Source organism: Salvia hispanica, chromosome 3, assembly GCF_029641045.1.
Source record: "Salvia hispanica isolate PSC_SH4W2 chromosome 3, Shi_PSC_v1, whole genome shotgun sequence".
Taxonomy (NCBI): domain Eukaryota; kingdom Viridiplantae; phylum Streptophyta; class Magnoliopsida; order Lamiales; family Lamiaceae; genus Salvia; species Salvia hispanica.
Window position 1 is genome coordinate 38,391,883 of NC_142694.1, and position 13,925 is coordinate 38,405,807.

Consider the following 13,925-nt stretch of genomic DNA (forward strand, 5'->3'; position numbering starts at 1 on the left):
TATCTTTCATGAATTTATTTGATAAAGAGTATCTTTTATTTTAGTTAGTTATCTTTAGTTATTTTCCATATCTTTTTGTAGTCTTTTATTTTAATTATCTTTCTTGATCAGCAAGATTGTGTTAGGGTATTTTCATTCATTGAGAAATAAAGTTAATTATTTGTTCTCATTCCCGGTTCTGGCGGAAATCGCCCCCTAGCACCTCAACTAGGGTTTATCTTGTTCTTCAAATTGTTCGTTCAAATCGTGGTGCTCAGGCTCGATAGGTCAAGGACCTATCATTGATTCTTTTAGAAAAAGGATTTGATAGTTGATTTGCATAACGACCTTTACAACCTTTTTAGTAAAATGGTACTCCCTCCGTCCCATGTTACTTGCACTTTTACTTTTCGACACATCACAAACTCCTTACATTATTTATAGTTTAAGTTAGAATTAATGCATTTAATTAATATGTTAGTTTAAGTTAAGAGGTCCTTTATTAAGTGACGTCTCATTACACTTAAAATTCTAATTTAATTACACAAAAATATCAATCTCAAATTTACGGCCTAAAATGAAAAGTGCGAGTAGCATGGGACGGAGGGAGTACATATTAATATTATCATGACACTAAATAATGCAAATTCACATTCTTGTTCTATAGTTTCGGGGCGTAACGAACTTGATCTTAACCGTTTATGCTTCCGTAACATTTAAGATTGATGAAAAAGTTAATAAAATGCTTAACCAATCTCGTTGCTAATTATAAATTTCGTTAAGCATACATGTTTAATGTTTGTGTACCGAAAATTAATGTATCCAAATTTAGCATGAAACTGAATCAAGAAGATGAAGTTTAGATGATTGAAAGAGTGTTATGTCATCCGCATCCCTGTCTCTTATCCGTCTCTTAACCGTCTCATCTCTTCACTATTCATGGGTCACACTGTACTTTTCACCTCATCTCTTTACTAAGAGACAACACATGCATCCCTCCATCTCTTAACCATCTCATCCCTTAACTATTCATTCAATTTCATTTTTTATTTTTATTTCCAACAAATTCAATTAATATTTCATTGAAATATTAAATTAATACTAATAATTCATTAAATCATTAAAAACCACAAAAATTATAAAATCTGAAAATACGAAAAATACATAATTGAAATCCTATGGAGTATTTTTAATTTTAATTTTAATTTTAATTTTTTAATTTTTGATTTTATTACAATATTGAAAAATACAAAAATTAAAAATTACAATATTTTAATTTATTTTATTTTCGAATTTTCCTGATTTAAAAAAAAAACAAAAAAAAATATTTTAAACGGATATAAACGACGCCCACTCGCCGGCCCGGCGAGTGGGCGTTACGCATGAACCGGAGCATGCCACGTCGCCAAAGCGCGTGGCGAGCTGTCTCGAGGCCGGCCTCTTCCGCGAGCGATACGCGACGAGATGTCCCGTCTCGTCGAGACGAGATGGAGGCCGCATCGCCGTCTTGATGCGGTCTCGTCTCTTCGAGACGAGATAGAGCCCGCAACGAGACGCGATGCGGATGCTTTTAGGAGCAACGTTTTCTTGTTTATGTTCAAATCATTCTGGTGTGTGAATTCTCTTTCAATTTCTCTTTAGTTCATAGCATTAATCTCATCATTAAAACTAAAGCGGTGAAATCTTTCACCAATTATAGTCCTTTTTATATGTCACCTCTTACAGGAAAAGATAACCATAAAATATTAAAATTGGGTAATAATTAGGGGTGAATAAAAAAATCAAAAATCAAATATCCGAAAAGGAAAAAAAAATGAATATCCGAACCGAAATTTTGAAATTCAGTTTGATTTTTATTTTTTGTTTTTCGGTTCAGTTCGGTTGTAAAAATACAAAATTTTCAGTATTTTGGGTTAGGTTCGGGATTGGGCAAAAAAAAACACACGCAACACTTGCAATCCATTGGATCTTGTGATCTAACGGTTAGGTTGATGTCACGTGTCATCTAATAATGTACTATCTTCGTCCGCGAATAGGAGTCCCGGTTCACTTTTACCATAAATGGTAATAGAGTCTCACCTTCCACTAACTCATTCCACTCACATTTCATTTAAAACTAATATATACAAGTGAGACTCATATTTCACTAATTTTTTCACACTCACTTTTCTTAACATTTTTTAAAACCCGTGCCCCTAACAGATGAGACTCCTAATGGTGGACGGAGGAAGTAGATTTTTAGCCTAATAATGTAGTTTGGATAATAATGTATAACAACTTTTTAGAGTAAAACACAGCACAAATCTTAGTCCTTGGATCCTTATATTGGATGGTTGTGATAATAATAGTTGAGCTACATTACTAGACTAAAAATGTACATTATTCCCCGAAGTACATTATTAGACTGAAAATTTACATTATTAGACTAAAACGATACATTATTATCTGAACTACATTATTAGGCTAAAAATCTACATTATTAGATGACAAGATCCAATGGATTGCAAGTGTTTTGAGTTTTACTTATATTTAGCGTTAGGATATGAATACATCACATATGGTTTTTGATCTATCCAAAAATCAATCTTATTACAAAAATGCAGAAACAATCATACGCAGGTCATATTTAGGCCATTGTTAGTATATTTTTAGGTCATTATAGTAAGGATGACCTAAAATGATCTTAACATGAAATCAAATCCGAAATTTATAATATGGCCTAAAACTGCTTAATAATGACTCACCGTGGATAATTATTGACCCTCATATTGACATGGTCATCAGGATTTGGTCAGGATTTTGTATTGAGATGCATTCTTATTTTGATCATCTCCCATCCCATATACCGTATATGCTATAAATATAGTATGGATATACATATATATAATATTATTATATTAGACTGAAAATTTACATTATTAGACTAAACGATACATTATTATCTGAACTACATTATTAGATAACAAGATCCAATGGATTGCAAGTGTTTTGAGTTTTACTTATATTTAGCGTTAGGATATGAATACATCACATATGGTTTTTGATCTATCCAAAAATCAATCTTATTACAAAAACAATCATACGCAGGTCATATTTAGGCCATTGTTAGTATATTTTTAGGTCATTATAGTAAGGATGACCTAAAATCATCTTAACATGAAATCAAATCCGAGATTTATAATATGGCCTAAAACTGCTTAATAATGACTCACCATGTTTTTGGATAATTATTGACCCTCATATTAACATGGTCATCAGGATTTGGTCAGGATTTTGTATTGAGATGCATTCTTATTTTGATCGTCTCTCATCCCCTGTATATGCTATAAATATAGTATGAATATACATATATATAATATTATTATATTATGGTTTTGTATGTGTGTTTTTTTTCTGTTTTTTGGTTTTTTAAAATCTCATATGATTTCAGTTTTTTCGATTTAGTTCGGTTTTCAGTTTCAATTTCAGTTTGTCAGTTTCAGTTCAATTTGGATTTTATACTAAATTCGGTTTTTCGAGTTTGGTTCGATTTTGGTAAAAAATCGAACCGAAACCCAAATGCTCACCCCAGTACTAATGCAAGACGATTTCATATGCATATAATAGCATTTGCTTCTATAATAAGAATATATTATAGTTAATTGTTGTAATTTATATATTTAATTGCATTAAAGAGAATTTGCATTTATGCATGCGATATTGCATTAACACTGACCCAATAATACATAGTTGTGCATGTTTGTATAAATAGCATCATTGAAAAACATTTGTATTTTACAATTCATGAGGATAATTTGATCTGAAAATGGAGAGAAATAATTATTGGAATGAGTCTTCAGCAGCTGAACAAGCTGAATATCTAAAGTGGATTTTGCCAGATCTTGAGGGTCTTGATGCTCAAGAGGTTCTTAAACAACAGGTTCAAATAAAACTCATATACACATATATTAAGACTGATACTTGCTCGTTTGCTTTTGTTTTCTTGTTTCTGTAATATATGTAACTAGATTGCTTGCTCTGTTGATAATAATTTGTATGCATGAGAACAGAAGAGTGCGTACGAGTACTACAATTTTGGACAATCCGGGTTTGAACACGGGGAACCTGTGTTTGAACAACCCGGATTTGAACATGAGGAATCCAATTTTGGACAACCCGGGTTTGAACACGGGGAATCGAGCAATTTCATTGATGAAGGTGGTTATGTGGACTATGATATTGATGAAGCCTTAGCAAGATCATTGATGATGATGGATGTTAATGATGATGGATTTCCACCTCCCTCTTCACCTCCTAGCACAAGACCAAATGTGACAGAACCACCACAACCTGTTGTGGTATAATCACTACTCCTTAATTACAAGATTAATTAATTCAATCAATAGTTGATTTAGTAAGCATATACTATATGGTCAAATTTTGCAGGTCCATGTAGCGGAGACCCCGGAACTTGATCATGACATCAATCCGGATACAATGACTTATGAGGTTCGTTTTTCGTTTTGATATTTGATTCTAGAGTATAAGGAGAATGAATTGATATTGAGTAAAACTGTAATTTCACAATGTAAGGTTATACAAAAATCCCTAATTTTGAGGAATCATATTAGTAGTAAATTTTTCCTAATTAAATCTATATGTCTTAATTAGGAATTACAATCACTGGGAGATGCTGTTGGACATGAGAGCAAAGGGTTGTCTGATAGAGCCATCTCCAAGTTACGAAAATCCTCGTTCAAAGTTAAATCATCAAAGAAAAAAGAAGAAGGAAAAGATGAGTATGATTTCTTCCACTAATTGTCATTTCATATTAATTTGATTATTAGTTCCTTTTCAAAGAAAATTTATATGAACTAAAAGGTTAACTAGTGTTTTAGCATGTACTCCAATATTGCATGCATGTTCCATTTTTTTCTCAAAATGTTTTCTTGTTTTCAAGAATGTGAATTAAAAAGTCAAAAGATGAGTTTCAAATAGTTCGATTGCTATAATTTATTCGTTTATTTTTTTGAAGGTGTACAGTATGTTGTGTAGAATTTAAGAAGGGAGATAAAGTGATCACTTTGCCTTGTAAACATTTTTATCATCCCGAGTGTATCACCAAGTGGCTAAAAATTAACAAGGTCAGTGTTATATATATGCCTCTATCATATATCTGAATAATGAATTAATTGATCTATTTTAATTTTGTTCTGCAGAATTGCCCAGTGTGTCAGAGGGAGGTGCCAAATTCGTAATATACATGCCGATGTAGTATTGGTGATTCAATTGTGAAATGGGAACTTTTATCTAAATATTTCCTATATATACTTTTTTTTTACATTGGTTTAATGATTGAGAGAGTACATGATATGGGAATTGATTTATATGTTTGATCGGTGAGAAAGAAATTTACCTGCTGCAACAATAATCATATATATATATATATATTGCAAAACCCCCATTTATAATCAGGAGGTATGGGGGAAAATTCACAACATTCTTTGATACAATCACATACCATTTTAAGTTTCTGAGCTAAATTACACCCCTTTAACCAAACAAATAGTTGAGATTTGCATCCTAGACTAAGTTCGAAAACAATCACCTCGCGTTCTGCCACTGCGAATCCTACCGTGTATAAAGCCCCATAAATATTATGGTACAAGGGGACTCCAATCACCTTTTGAAACTTGCAACTGGCTAATACGACTCAATTCAATTTTCCCGAACTACAGTTCTGATTCGGGAGTGACCCGTTTTCCTCTACATGTGAAGTATTGATCGAGGAACACTGTCCCGCTGTAAAACCATTTACCTTGACGGTTGCTTGGAGGGCATCTGTAGAGGTATCTGACTTGGCAGGTTCAGAAAATTTTACGGCCAGCTCTTCTGGACCAACCTGTTGCAAATGCTGCTGTTGGGTTTGCAGTTCCATTCGCCTCAGTGATGGCACGTCACCCTTGCAGTATCGATGCCACATATTTCTGTATGCTGACTCTAGTCCCCTGGTGAATTTAGATCCATCACAAAGGGGGGATTTAACCATGAGATCTCGCAGTCTCATTCTTAAATTCGAGAGGGCTGTAATATCAGAGGCCAACTGCACAGCCCGCTCAACATATTCATCTTCATTCTCGGCAACCAGGTTGCCTAAACCTGTAGAGAAATATATTAGTTCATCGTATAGTTGCAAATCCCAGTTCATATTTTTCATTCTCATGAACTACTGTCAAAAAACATAACATCAGTATATGTATGATTTCACTGGAAAGGAAGTATCCAAAAGCAGTTGAAACAGCTCATTTCAGTACATGTAAAGAATACATACCGACAGTCTGCAGAAGACTCACACCAACATTATGAGCATGCACTAAGCCTCTCATAGCAACACATGGGACTCCCATGTACAAAGACTCACATGTGGTAGTTGTCCCAGCATATGGAAATGTATCCAAGCTGAAATATATAAAAAGCAACACATTAACATTGAGAAACGTTTGATGTGCAAACAACAGAGTCAGGTACATAGAGTATAAATAATCACAGTTTAATCAAACTTAGGACTAGCGATTGATCGAGAGTCAAATATTAAAGCTTAGAAGTGCCTGAATGAAAATGGCATCACCCAACTGTTTTAAACTGTTTTAGTACGAATTAATGGTATCACCTTATGTCCATCAAAGAATATGATTGCATATGATCATGATTGAGAAGAATTAGAGGCAGAAGATCAACGCGCAGGGATTCCAGTCCCAACTTCTCCAGTGCTGAAAGAAATTGTTGTCTCACACTTTCACAGCAAAAAGGCTTACACTTCACAATGAGCCGAGAATTTGGAACAGCACAAAGAATTCTTGCCCATACTTGCAGCACTTTAGGTGTTATCTGTTGCAATTGAAATATTTAAGGACTCGATCTTAATAATAAGTGTCAAAATAATATTGCTTGTCCCCATTACCTTTGCCAGATTGTTAAAGCTACCAAAAGTAACAAAGCCATTAGATAGTGCAGGTGTTGGACACACTGGACCTGCTTCTGGCGAAGGAGTGTAGCACAGAAATGAGTCAGGTAATCGGACTAACTCTTCAACATGCCTGTCATTGATAAAAATGTACAATGTAAACTTGAGCTGAATAAATAACTAACTCTCTCATGGTGACAAAAAATAATACAATAGATAAAAATTTTGAAATTTACTTTTGTTTTGTATCAGATGGATCAGCCAGCGCATCAGTTATCCTGTAATCAATGGTGGGTAAACCAGCTGTATTAGGGTAGCCAATCCATGTCACCTACAAAGCCAAAATACTCATCAGATGGCACCAAAAAAAACAAATATAGAGGACCCTCTCATCATAATATGAAACATTGTTTTCTCTTAGTTTAAAGTTCCACAAGCCATATAAATAAGGAACAACTTGGTGTTGAAGAACTAAAAGGTGAATCAACCCAAAATGGTTGGTTTGGAGTCTAAGTTATTTTTTGAAAGGCCATGGATCAGCACCTACATTTCAGAGTATGTAGGAATTTGGTAAAGAAAATAAAAACAAAACATAATATAGTCAGCTCACACAATCATTAAAGTGAATAAGATTTCTGCCAGTTGAGCAAATTCCAACTTAAATGCCCAAAGATGTAATACTTCCCAAAGAAGAGAGAACGAGATTGACAAACAACAATTATATGACCCAGTGATGTGCAAAGTTTCCAAGCTTGTGCAGAAAATTTACCTGAACAGGTGCAGGCCGGCAAGCCATCATTCCCAACTTGTTATTTGCAGTATGACCAGTAAGTTCAACAAGGATATCAATTTTATCTTCTCTGACCATGCTTGCAACTTTTTTCTCATCAATCCCATAAATATCCCTCCATTCTCCACCATTTTTTAGGACCCTATCTCTAAACCTGTTTGTTTTTGCATCTGCCTGTCACACAACAAAAGAAAGATCATTTGATCAATAATATTTTAGAAATGTTTTGAAGACAGTCACTTATCCTAGATTCTAGAAATACACTCATTGTGGGGAAACATAGTGATTCACCAAAGTATGAGAAGGATTACAACAGATTTCTTACTTTGACAACTGCTGAATAAACAACCACCTTATAGGCTGTATAGTCATGATAGATAAGTGGGGCTTCAATAAAGTATGAGACTGAATGAGTAAAATAATCAGGAGACACGTATCCAATGACAAGTGGCCTTTCTGGGTCATTTTCGTTGTCCCAGGAAGTATATTGTGGGAATAACCTCATAAAGCGCCTGCCCCAATCCCTGCAAGTTTAAATTTTGAATAAGGAACCAGAAAACAAATATTGGACAATGACTATTCGATTGAAGAAAATATTAGAGTACATATTAGAACACAAGAAAATGCTAGACCTAGAATATTAGTACAAGAAAACATAGAAATACTACCAAAGCATAAAGTTACAACCACTATTGGTCTTCTGGTAGTGAATAAATGGATCAAATTTTTAATCATCATAACTGACAGTCTGAGAAGTAACTAATATCAACCACATTGCTCGAATTTCAAAAGGGAATCCTCTAAGTTCAAGAAAAAAATGTACTGTATTTATTTTCCATGACAAGTGTACAAATGCAATAAATCATATGTGCAGCTGACATGCTTGCCAAACAGACCCAAGCATACAGATGGTAAAAGTGCAAAGCATGGCATGACTGCATATGTTAGTGAACAATAAATCAAAACTTTGATAACTTCACAGAGTTTGAAAAGGCACAGCAGTTCAATATCCAGCTAGTGATTAAGCATGTAATGTCTGATTTGTCAACCTGTGAGCCTCATATAATTTATCATCTGTCCCATCATGTATATAGTTCATAGCAAGCAACCGATTCTGCAGGGTAGGATAAGAAATTAGATAATAAACAATCACAATAGATGACAAAAGGCAAATTTCAGATCCAGGAAGTCACTACTATGCAACTTCTTAAGATCATCCTGATACAAACAAGTTGCAGCCAAAGACCTGCGTCAGGAGGATATCCAATGAATCATAAGAGATGAAAGAACACAAAAGAGTTACCAAAACACAGACATATTTTGTTGCAATTGGAGCAGGGCCTTATCTTCAAGATGAAGTGTAACAAGTAACAACTCTTAAATATTTCAAATATTACATACTCTGAGACCTATCCTATGTCATGTCGTGTATATACAACACAAGGACACATGGCAGAAGCAAAAAAAATCAACAGAGCAAAGACTCTTAGAAGGGTAACTCTTCTGAAATAATGAAATCTTTCACCAATTATAGTCTAGGATACCCTTTTATATGTCACATCTTATATTCAACACAAGGACTTGTGATAAAAGGAAAAAATCAACCATAAAATGTAGAAATCAGATAATAATTAGTTAATTACAGGCTTGCAGCCCAATGTAAAAAAAGTTTCAAGTACTAAAAAGAAAATTGACGAGGGACTGTGTAGAATTTTCTATACCTGGCCTGCATTGCGAGAGTCGGGATCTATTTTGAGGCACTGCTCATAAGCTTCAACTGCGAGAGATATGTTGCCAGCATCTCTATAAAGGACCCCTGCACATCCGAAAATGGTTGGTGAGAAAATAACAGAACACATAACAGATGTCACTATGGCTTCATCAATGAACACAACAAAGCGTTTACTCTGTGAAATGAAATCAACCATTTTTTTCCTAATTAAAGTGCCCTAGTATGAAATATTAAATATTGGCATTATTCAATTCCTTGAAATATGCCACACATCTAACATGAGGATAAAAGTAAGATTTGTACTGACAAAACCAGAGCTTTATTTTTAGCAAGGGTGAAAAGAAGGACCTAGATTATTATAAGCTTCTGCATAAGTCGGATTTGCAACAATAGCTTTCTCAATCATACTTGCTGCAGCATCCATTTTACCCTGTGCACAGAATGACAGAATGTGACAACTTGTCCAACCATGAAACTATTAAATTAATAAACAAGAATTCTAAGTACAAACCTGGACAGTATATACAACTCCAAGATTGTTCAATGATTGGGAAAAATTTGGCTTGATTGACAATGCCAACTGCAAATAAATGGATATCATAAGAAAAAACAAGTAAAACATGCTATACATTCACCACAAATATTTTCCTTTGGTGGCTTCAAACTTGCCTGGTAACACTCTACTGCTTTATCTAGGTTGTCTCGGTCCTTATATATAACACCTAAATTGTTGCAAGCCTCTGCACAGTGAGGATTGAAGTGGAAGGCCAGTTCATAAAATACAATGGCCTGCATTAGATGAATTTCACTTAGGAAAATGACAATAGGGCATGACAGAGAGTACATGAAGCAAGACAAAGCATTAAGACCTAAGTGCTGCCTTAATACAAGTTTATTATCTACTGCAGTTACCACTTTCCAGCATAAAGCAAAAGGATGTTACAAAATTAGTGTGTCAAAGATACAAGAAACGACAGATAGGGACTGGAAAGAAACAGCTCGATCACTTAAATGACCCCTGTGAGAAATGTATGTTTGAAATAAAAAGTATCTTACGGACCATGAACTTTATTTTCAATTACCATATCAAACTTCAACATTTCTCCATAAGCAACGCCAAGGTTATACATGGCATCAGCATAGTGCCAGTTATAGTACAGAGCTTTCTTATAATATGCAACGCCCTGGTTGATGTCACCCTCCAATTTTACCTGGATAGAAGTAAGTTGAGTCAATAGTCAAGATAAATGACAGGTGAATCCACAAACCATAGTATCAAAAATGTAAAAATGTGAATGCATATACAAGAACTTTAAGGTGTTAGAATAGTTTTTTTTTTAATGGAACAGCCATAAAGTATATAATTATAAGTTCCAGAGTTAAGTTTAACGATGGTAACCCATAGCGCACCCTTTTTCCCGATCCATAGGATAAATCATAGAAATATTTAAAGATTAATGGAATATCTTCTGTATTTCAGTATAGACATAACTTTAAATAGAAAGAAGCCACACCTTCGTGCCTAAATCAGTTAATGCAATGGCCATGTTATTTTTTGCTATCTCGAAGTTTGGAGAGACAGTCAGACACCTGCACATACAAGCATGCACAAATGTGTAAGATAGATGAAAGCTTATCAAACAAGTAAAAAGTTAACTGAGTACCTTTCATAACAGGCAATTGCTGACTCCAGATCCCCACGATTTTTGTAGATAACGCCCATGTTGCAATACGCTTCAGCATACATAGGTCGCTCTATTGCAGCTTTCTCGTAGCAATTAAGGGCTGTGTCATATTGCATCATTTCGGAATAGACGACACCAAGGTTATAATAAGCAGGCTGCAGGCAATGAACTGATACATCAAAACTCAAATACCAGAACAAAAATCACGTAACGAAAAATAATCATGGAAGTCAGGAAAATGTTGAATTACAGCATAGTGTGGGTCAATTTTGATAGCTTCGTAATACTTCTGAATTCCCTCTTGAGTATTACCAGCAAGCTTTAAGCTGGTTCCAAGGTCCGTTAAAACAATGGCCAAGCATTCCGCTGCAAGCTTGTATGCAGGGTCAGCCTTAAGAGCTTTCTGATACATCTGCACCAAATTAAACACGCTGAAGTCAAGATGGAAGGTGCAATCCCAAACAAGAGAAAACAAAAGCCCAGCTATGTTTAGCAATGCAAGAAACTTCTAACACAGATGTCATGACCCAGTTCCAAAGCAAAGAGAGACCAGATAAATTATCAACTCCAGAATAGTATTTCAGCATCTTCCTAACTATAATCCAGCCAAGTGAAATACATGAACCAGAGAGGAGAAAATAATATTTTCCACTAACAAGCATAGGATGCACTTCTAGGTAAAAATAATGAGAGCAGAAAGTTGGGCCTTAGATATTCATAGTATTGCAGTTCGTACAGTTAGTTTGAAACATTGGAGTGTGCAAAGTGTTGTTTATCAATGTGACTATGAGCATACATAGAATAAGTAGGGAAAAACCCACAACAAAATTAACCAGATAAAAATAGTACTTTTAGGTTAATTGTTACTATTTAACTTTATGGAAGCTTACTGGGGAACTGGGTGAATGAAACCTTGTAGCTATTAAAAGGGAGTAGGAGTATGGAAAGTTTCATCCATAAGAAATAGAAAGTCTTCAGGGCTGTGACCAAGTTAGACTTCCCTACTTATAGAAGTTAAAATTCTTAAGGATTCATCATAAACTGTCACCTATATAATGTTCGTAACTCTGCTAGCAGAAAAATTGGAATTTGTATCTAGTGTGCAAGCTCATTCGAGAAGTAAAATAGCATTTCTTTGAAGCATATAGAAAATTACTCAACCAAGTTAAAGAAACATCCTATGGCTAGGAGAGAATGTGCAAGCATACCTCAGCTGCCTCCACCAGTCGACCCTCGTCTTTATACAAGATACCACAGTGTGTAAGAGCACAGGCATTTTGAGGATCCAGCCTCACAGCTTCAGCGAAACTCTCATACGCAGGCCTCCCCAAGTTCTGCATTTGTAGGCAAATCCCTTTACCAATAAAAGCTTCAACATTTTCAGTATCCTTCTCCAGAATGCTCTCGTAGACAGAAAATGCATCCACGAACTTGTTCCTAGAGCGGAGAATGTTAGCATATGATAAAGCATCTTTCCCTTCAAAACTCTTCTTCGCTGGGGTAATGCCCAGAGGCTCTCCGCTGCCCGAAGAAGGTTGCCCCCCTTCGTTTATGAACACGGGACCATCCTGTGAATCTTTTACTTTTTCACTATCTGCATCTTTCTTCGTTAGCTCCATCTAACTTAACAAACAGACTCAGAATCCTGAAACAAAAAAATGATGTATTGGTGGTTTATGTTAGATTATAAGTTAATGTTAAAGAACGATTCTTTCTATTGAAAAAACAAAGCCATCACAAATTTCAAACCAAATTACCACGCCTGCACTCAATCACGCCAAAAACTCACATAAACAACCAGGGGCAAACTCACGCTGCACAATCTGGAGGTGACGGGCAGCGGCCATCCAGCTGAAACTTATCACTCCATGATCGAAGGCGGTCGATTCCAGCTAGTGATTCTCACAAGCGAAAGGGACAGCAGCGATGCCACTTCAGCTGCAGCGAAGGCTTCGGCTCGCGAGTTCGTTCCCCTTTAGGGTTCTGGGGAGACTAGGGCGGTGGGAAGGTGAAAGAGAGGTAAATGGGCATGGAGGTTGAGGGAAAACCGTCGGGAAATCGGGACGAGAGAGGCGGCGTGATGTTGTTGACGGGTTTTGAGGGGAAAAATATTGAAGTCAATTTGAAAATTAGGGATTTTGAAACTAATTTGGGCTTTTTGGTTCAAATATGGGAAAGAGGTAAAGGAACAGAAATTTGAAAAAAAATTGACTAGGTCTATTTGAACATATTTTTGCATAACAAACTCGAAGATGCATACATGATAGTAGTAGTAAATCTCATTCGAGTTTATGGTTACGAATATGTGAAATTCAAATGAGATGAAATTCGTACGAAGCCCTAAAGACAAAGGATCGTAAAATTGTCATCGTCCAAATAACTTAAAGACAAAGGATCGTAAAATTGTCATCGTCCAAATAACTTAAAGACAAAGGATCGTAAAATTGTCATCGTCCAGATAACTCAAACTATTGGCTCTCTATCATCATATTGAAGTGTTCGTGTAGCTCTTACTTGAGTTCACGTATAGTCATATATATTTCGTTAAATCTAAGCATATATTATAAATATATTAAGCTTAGATTGATCAAATCGGACCTTAGCGTCATTCTTCATTGTAAAGTTTTTCTCACATAAATTTGGAACCTCACCTCACCTCACCTCACCTCCAAAAATAAAAAAGAATAGGAGTAGGTGTTAGAGTAGAAAGCAAATGAGTAAGCGACATTTTTTTTCTTTATCTCTCATGTAGTATTAAAAAGTGTTTGTCGCATGAAAGTGACAAAAAAGTGTCAA

The 13,925-nt window shown here is 35.3% G+C and overlaps 1 protein-coding gene across 3 annotated transcripts; it reads right to left on the reverse strand.

The window, feature by feature from the left end:
* Positions 1-5,369: 5,369 nt before the first annotated feature.
* Positions 5,370-13,265, reverse strand: SPY (Tetratricopeptide repeat (TPR)-like superfamily protein). Of its 3 annotated transcripts, none has more exons than XM_089066860.1 (18): positions 12,943-13,265; positions 12,338-12,774; positions 11,380-11,541; positions 11,109-11,284; positions 10,959-11,034; positions 10,527-10,655; positions 10,114-10,233; positions 9,956-10,024; positions 9,793-9,874; positions 9,434-9,528; positions 8,762-8,826; positions 8,038-8,236; positions 7,692-7,886; positions 7,159-7,253; positions 6,920-7,055; positions 6,629-6,846; positions 6,290-6,417; positions 5,370-6,117 (listed from the first exon to the last, which is right to left on the reverse strand). In XM_089066860.1, the coding sequence occupies exons 2-18, from the start codon at positions 12,746-12,748 to the stop codon at positions 5,672-5,674; spliced, it is 2,802 nt and encodes a 933-aa protein (XP_088922986.1). In that variant the 5' UTR covers positions 12,749-12,774; positions 12,943-13,265; the 3' UTR covers positions 5,370-5,671. The 3 variants fall into 3 exon arrangements, with proteins under 3 accessions (XP_088922986.1, XP_088922988.1, XP_088922987.1); XM_089066862.1 differs by having other exon boundaries at positions 12,919-13,265; XM_089066861.1 differs by having other exon boundaries at positions 12,887-13,265.
* Positions 13,266-13,925: the final 660 nt, after the last annotated feature.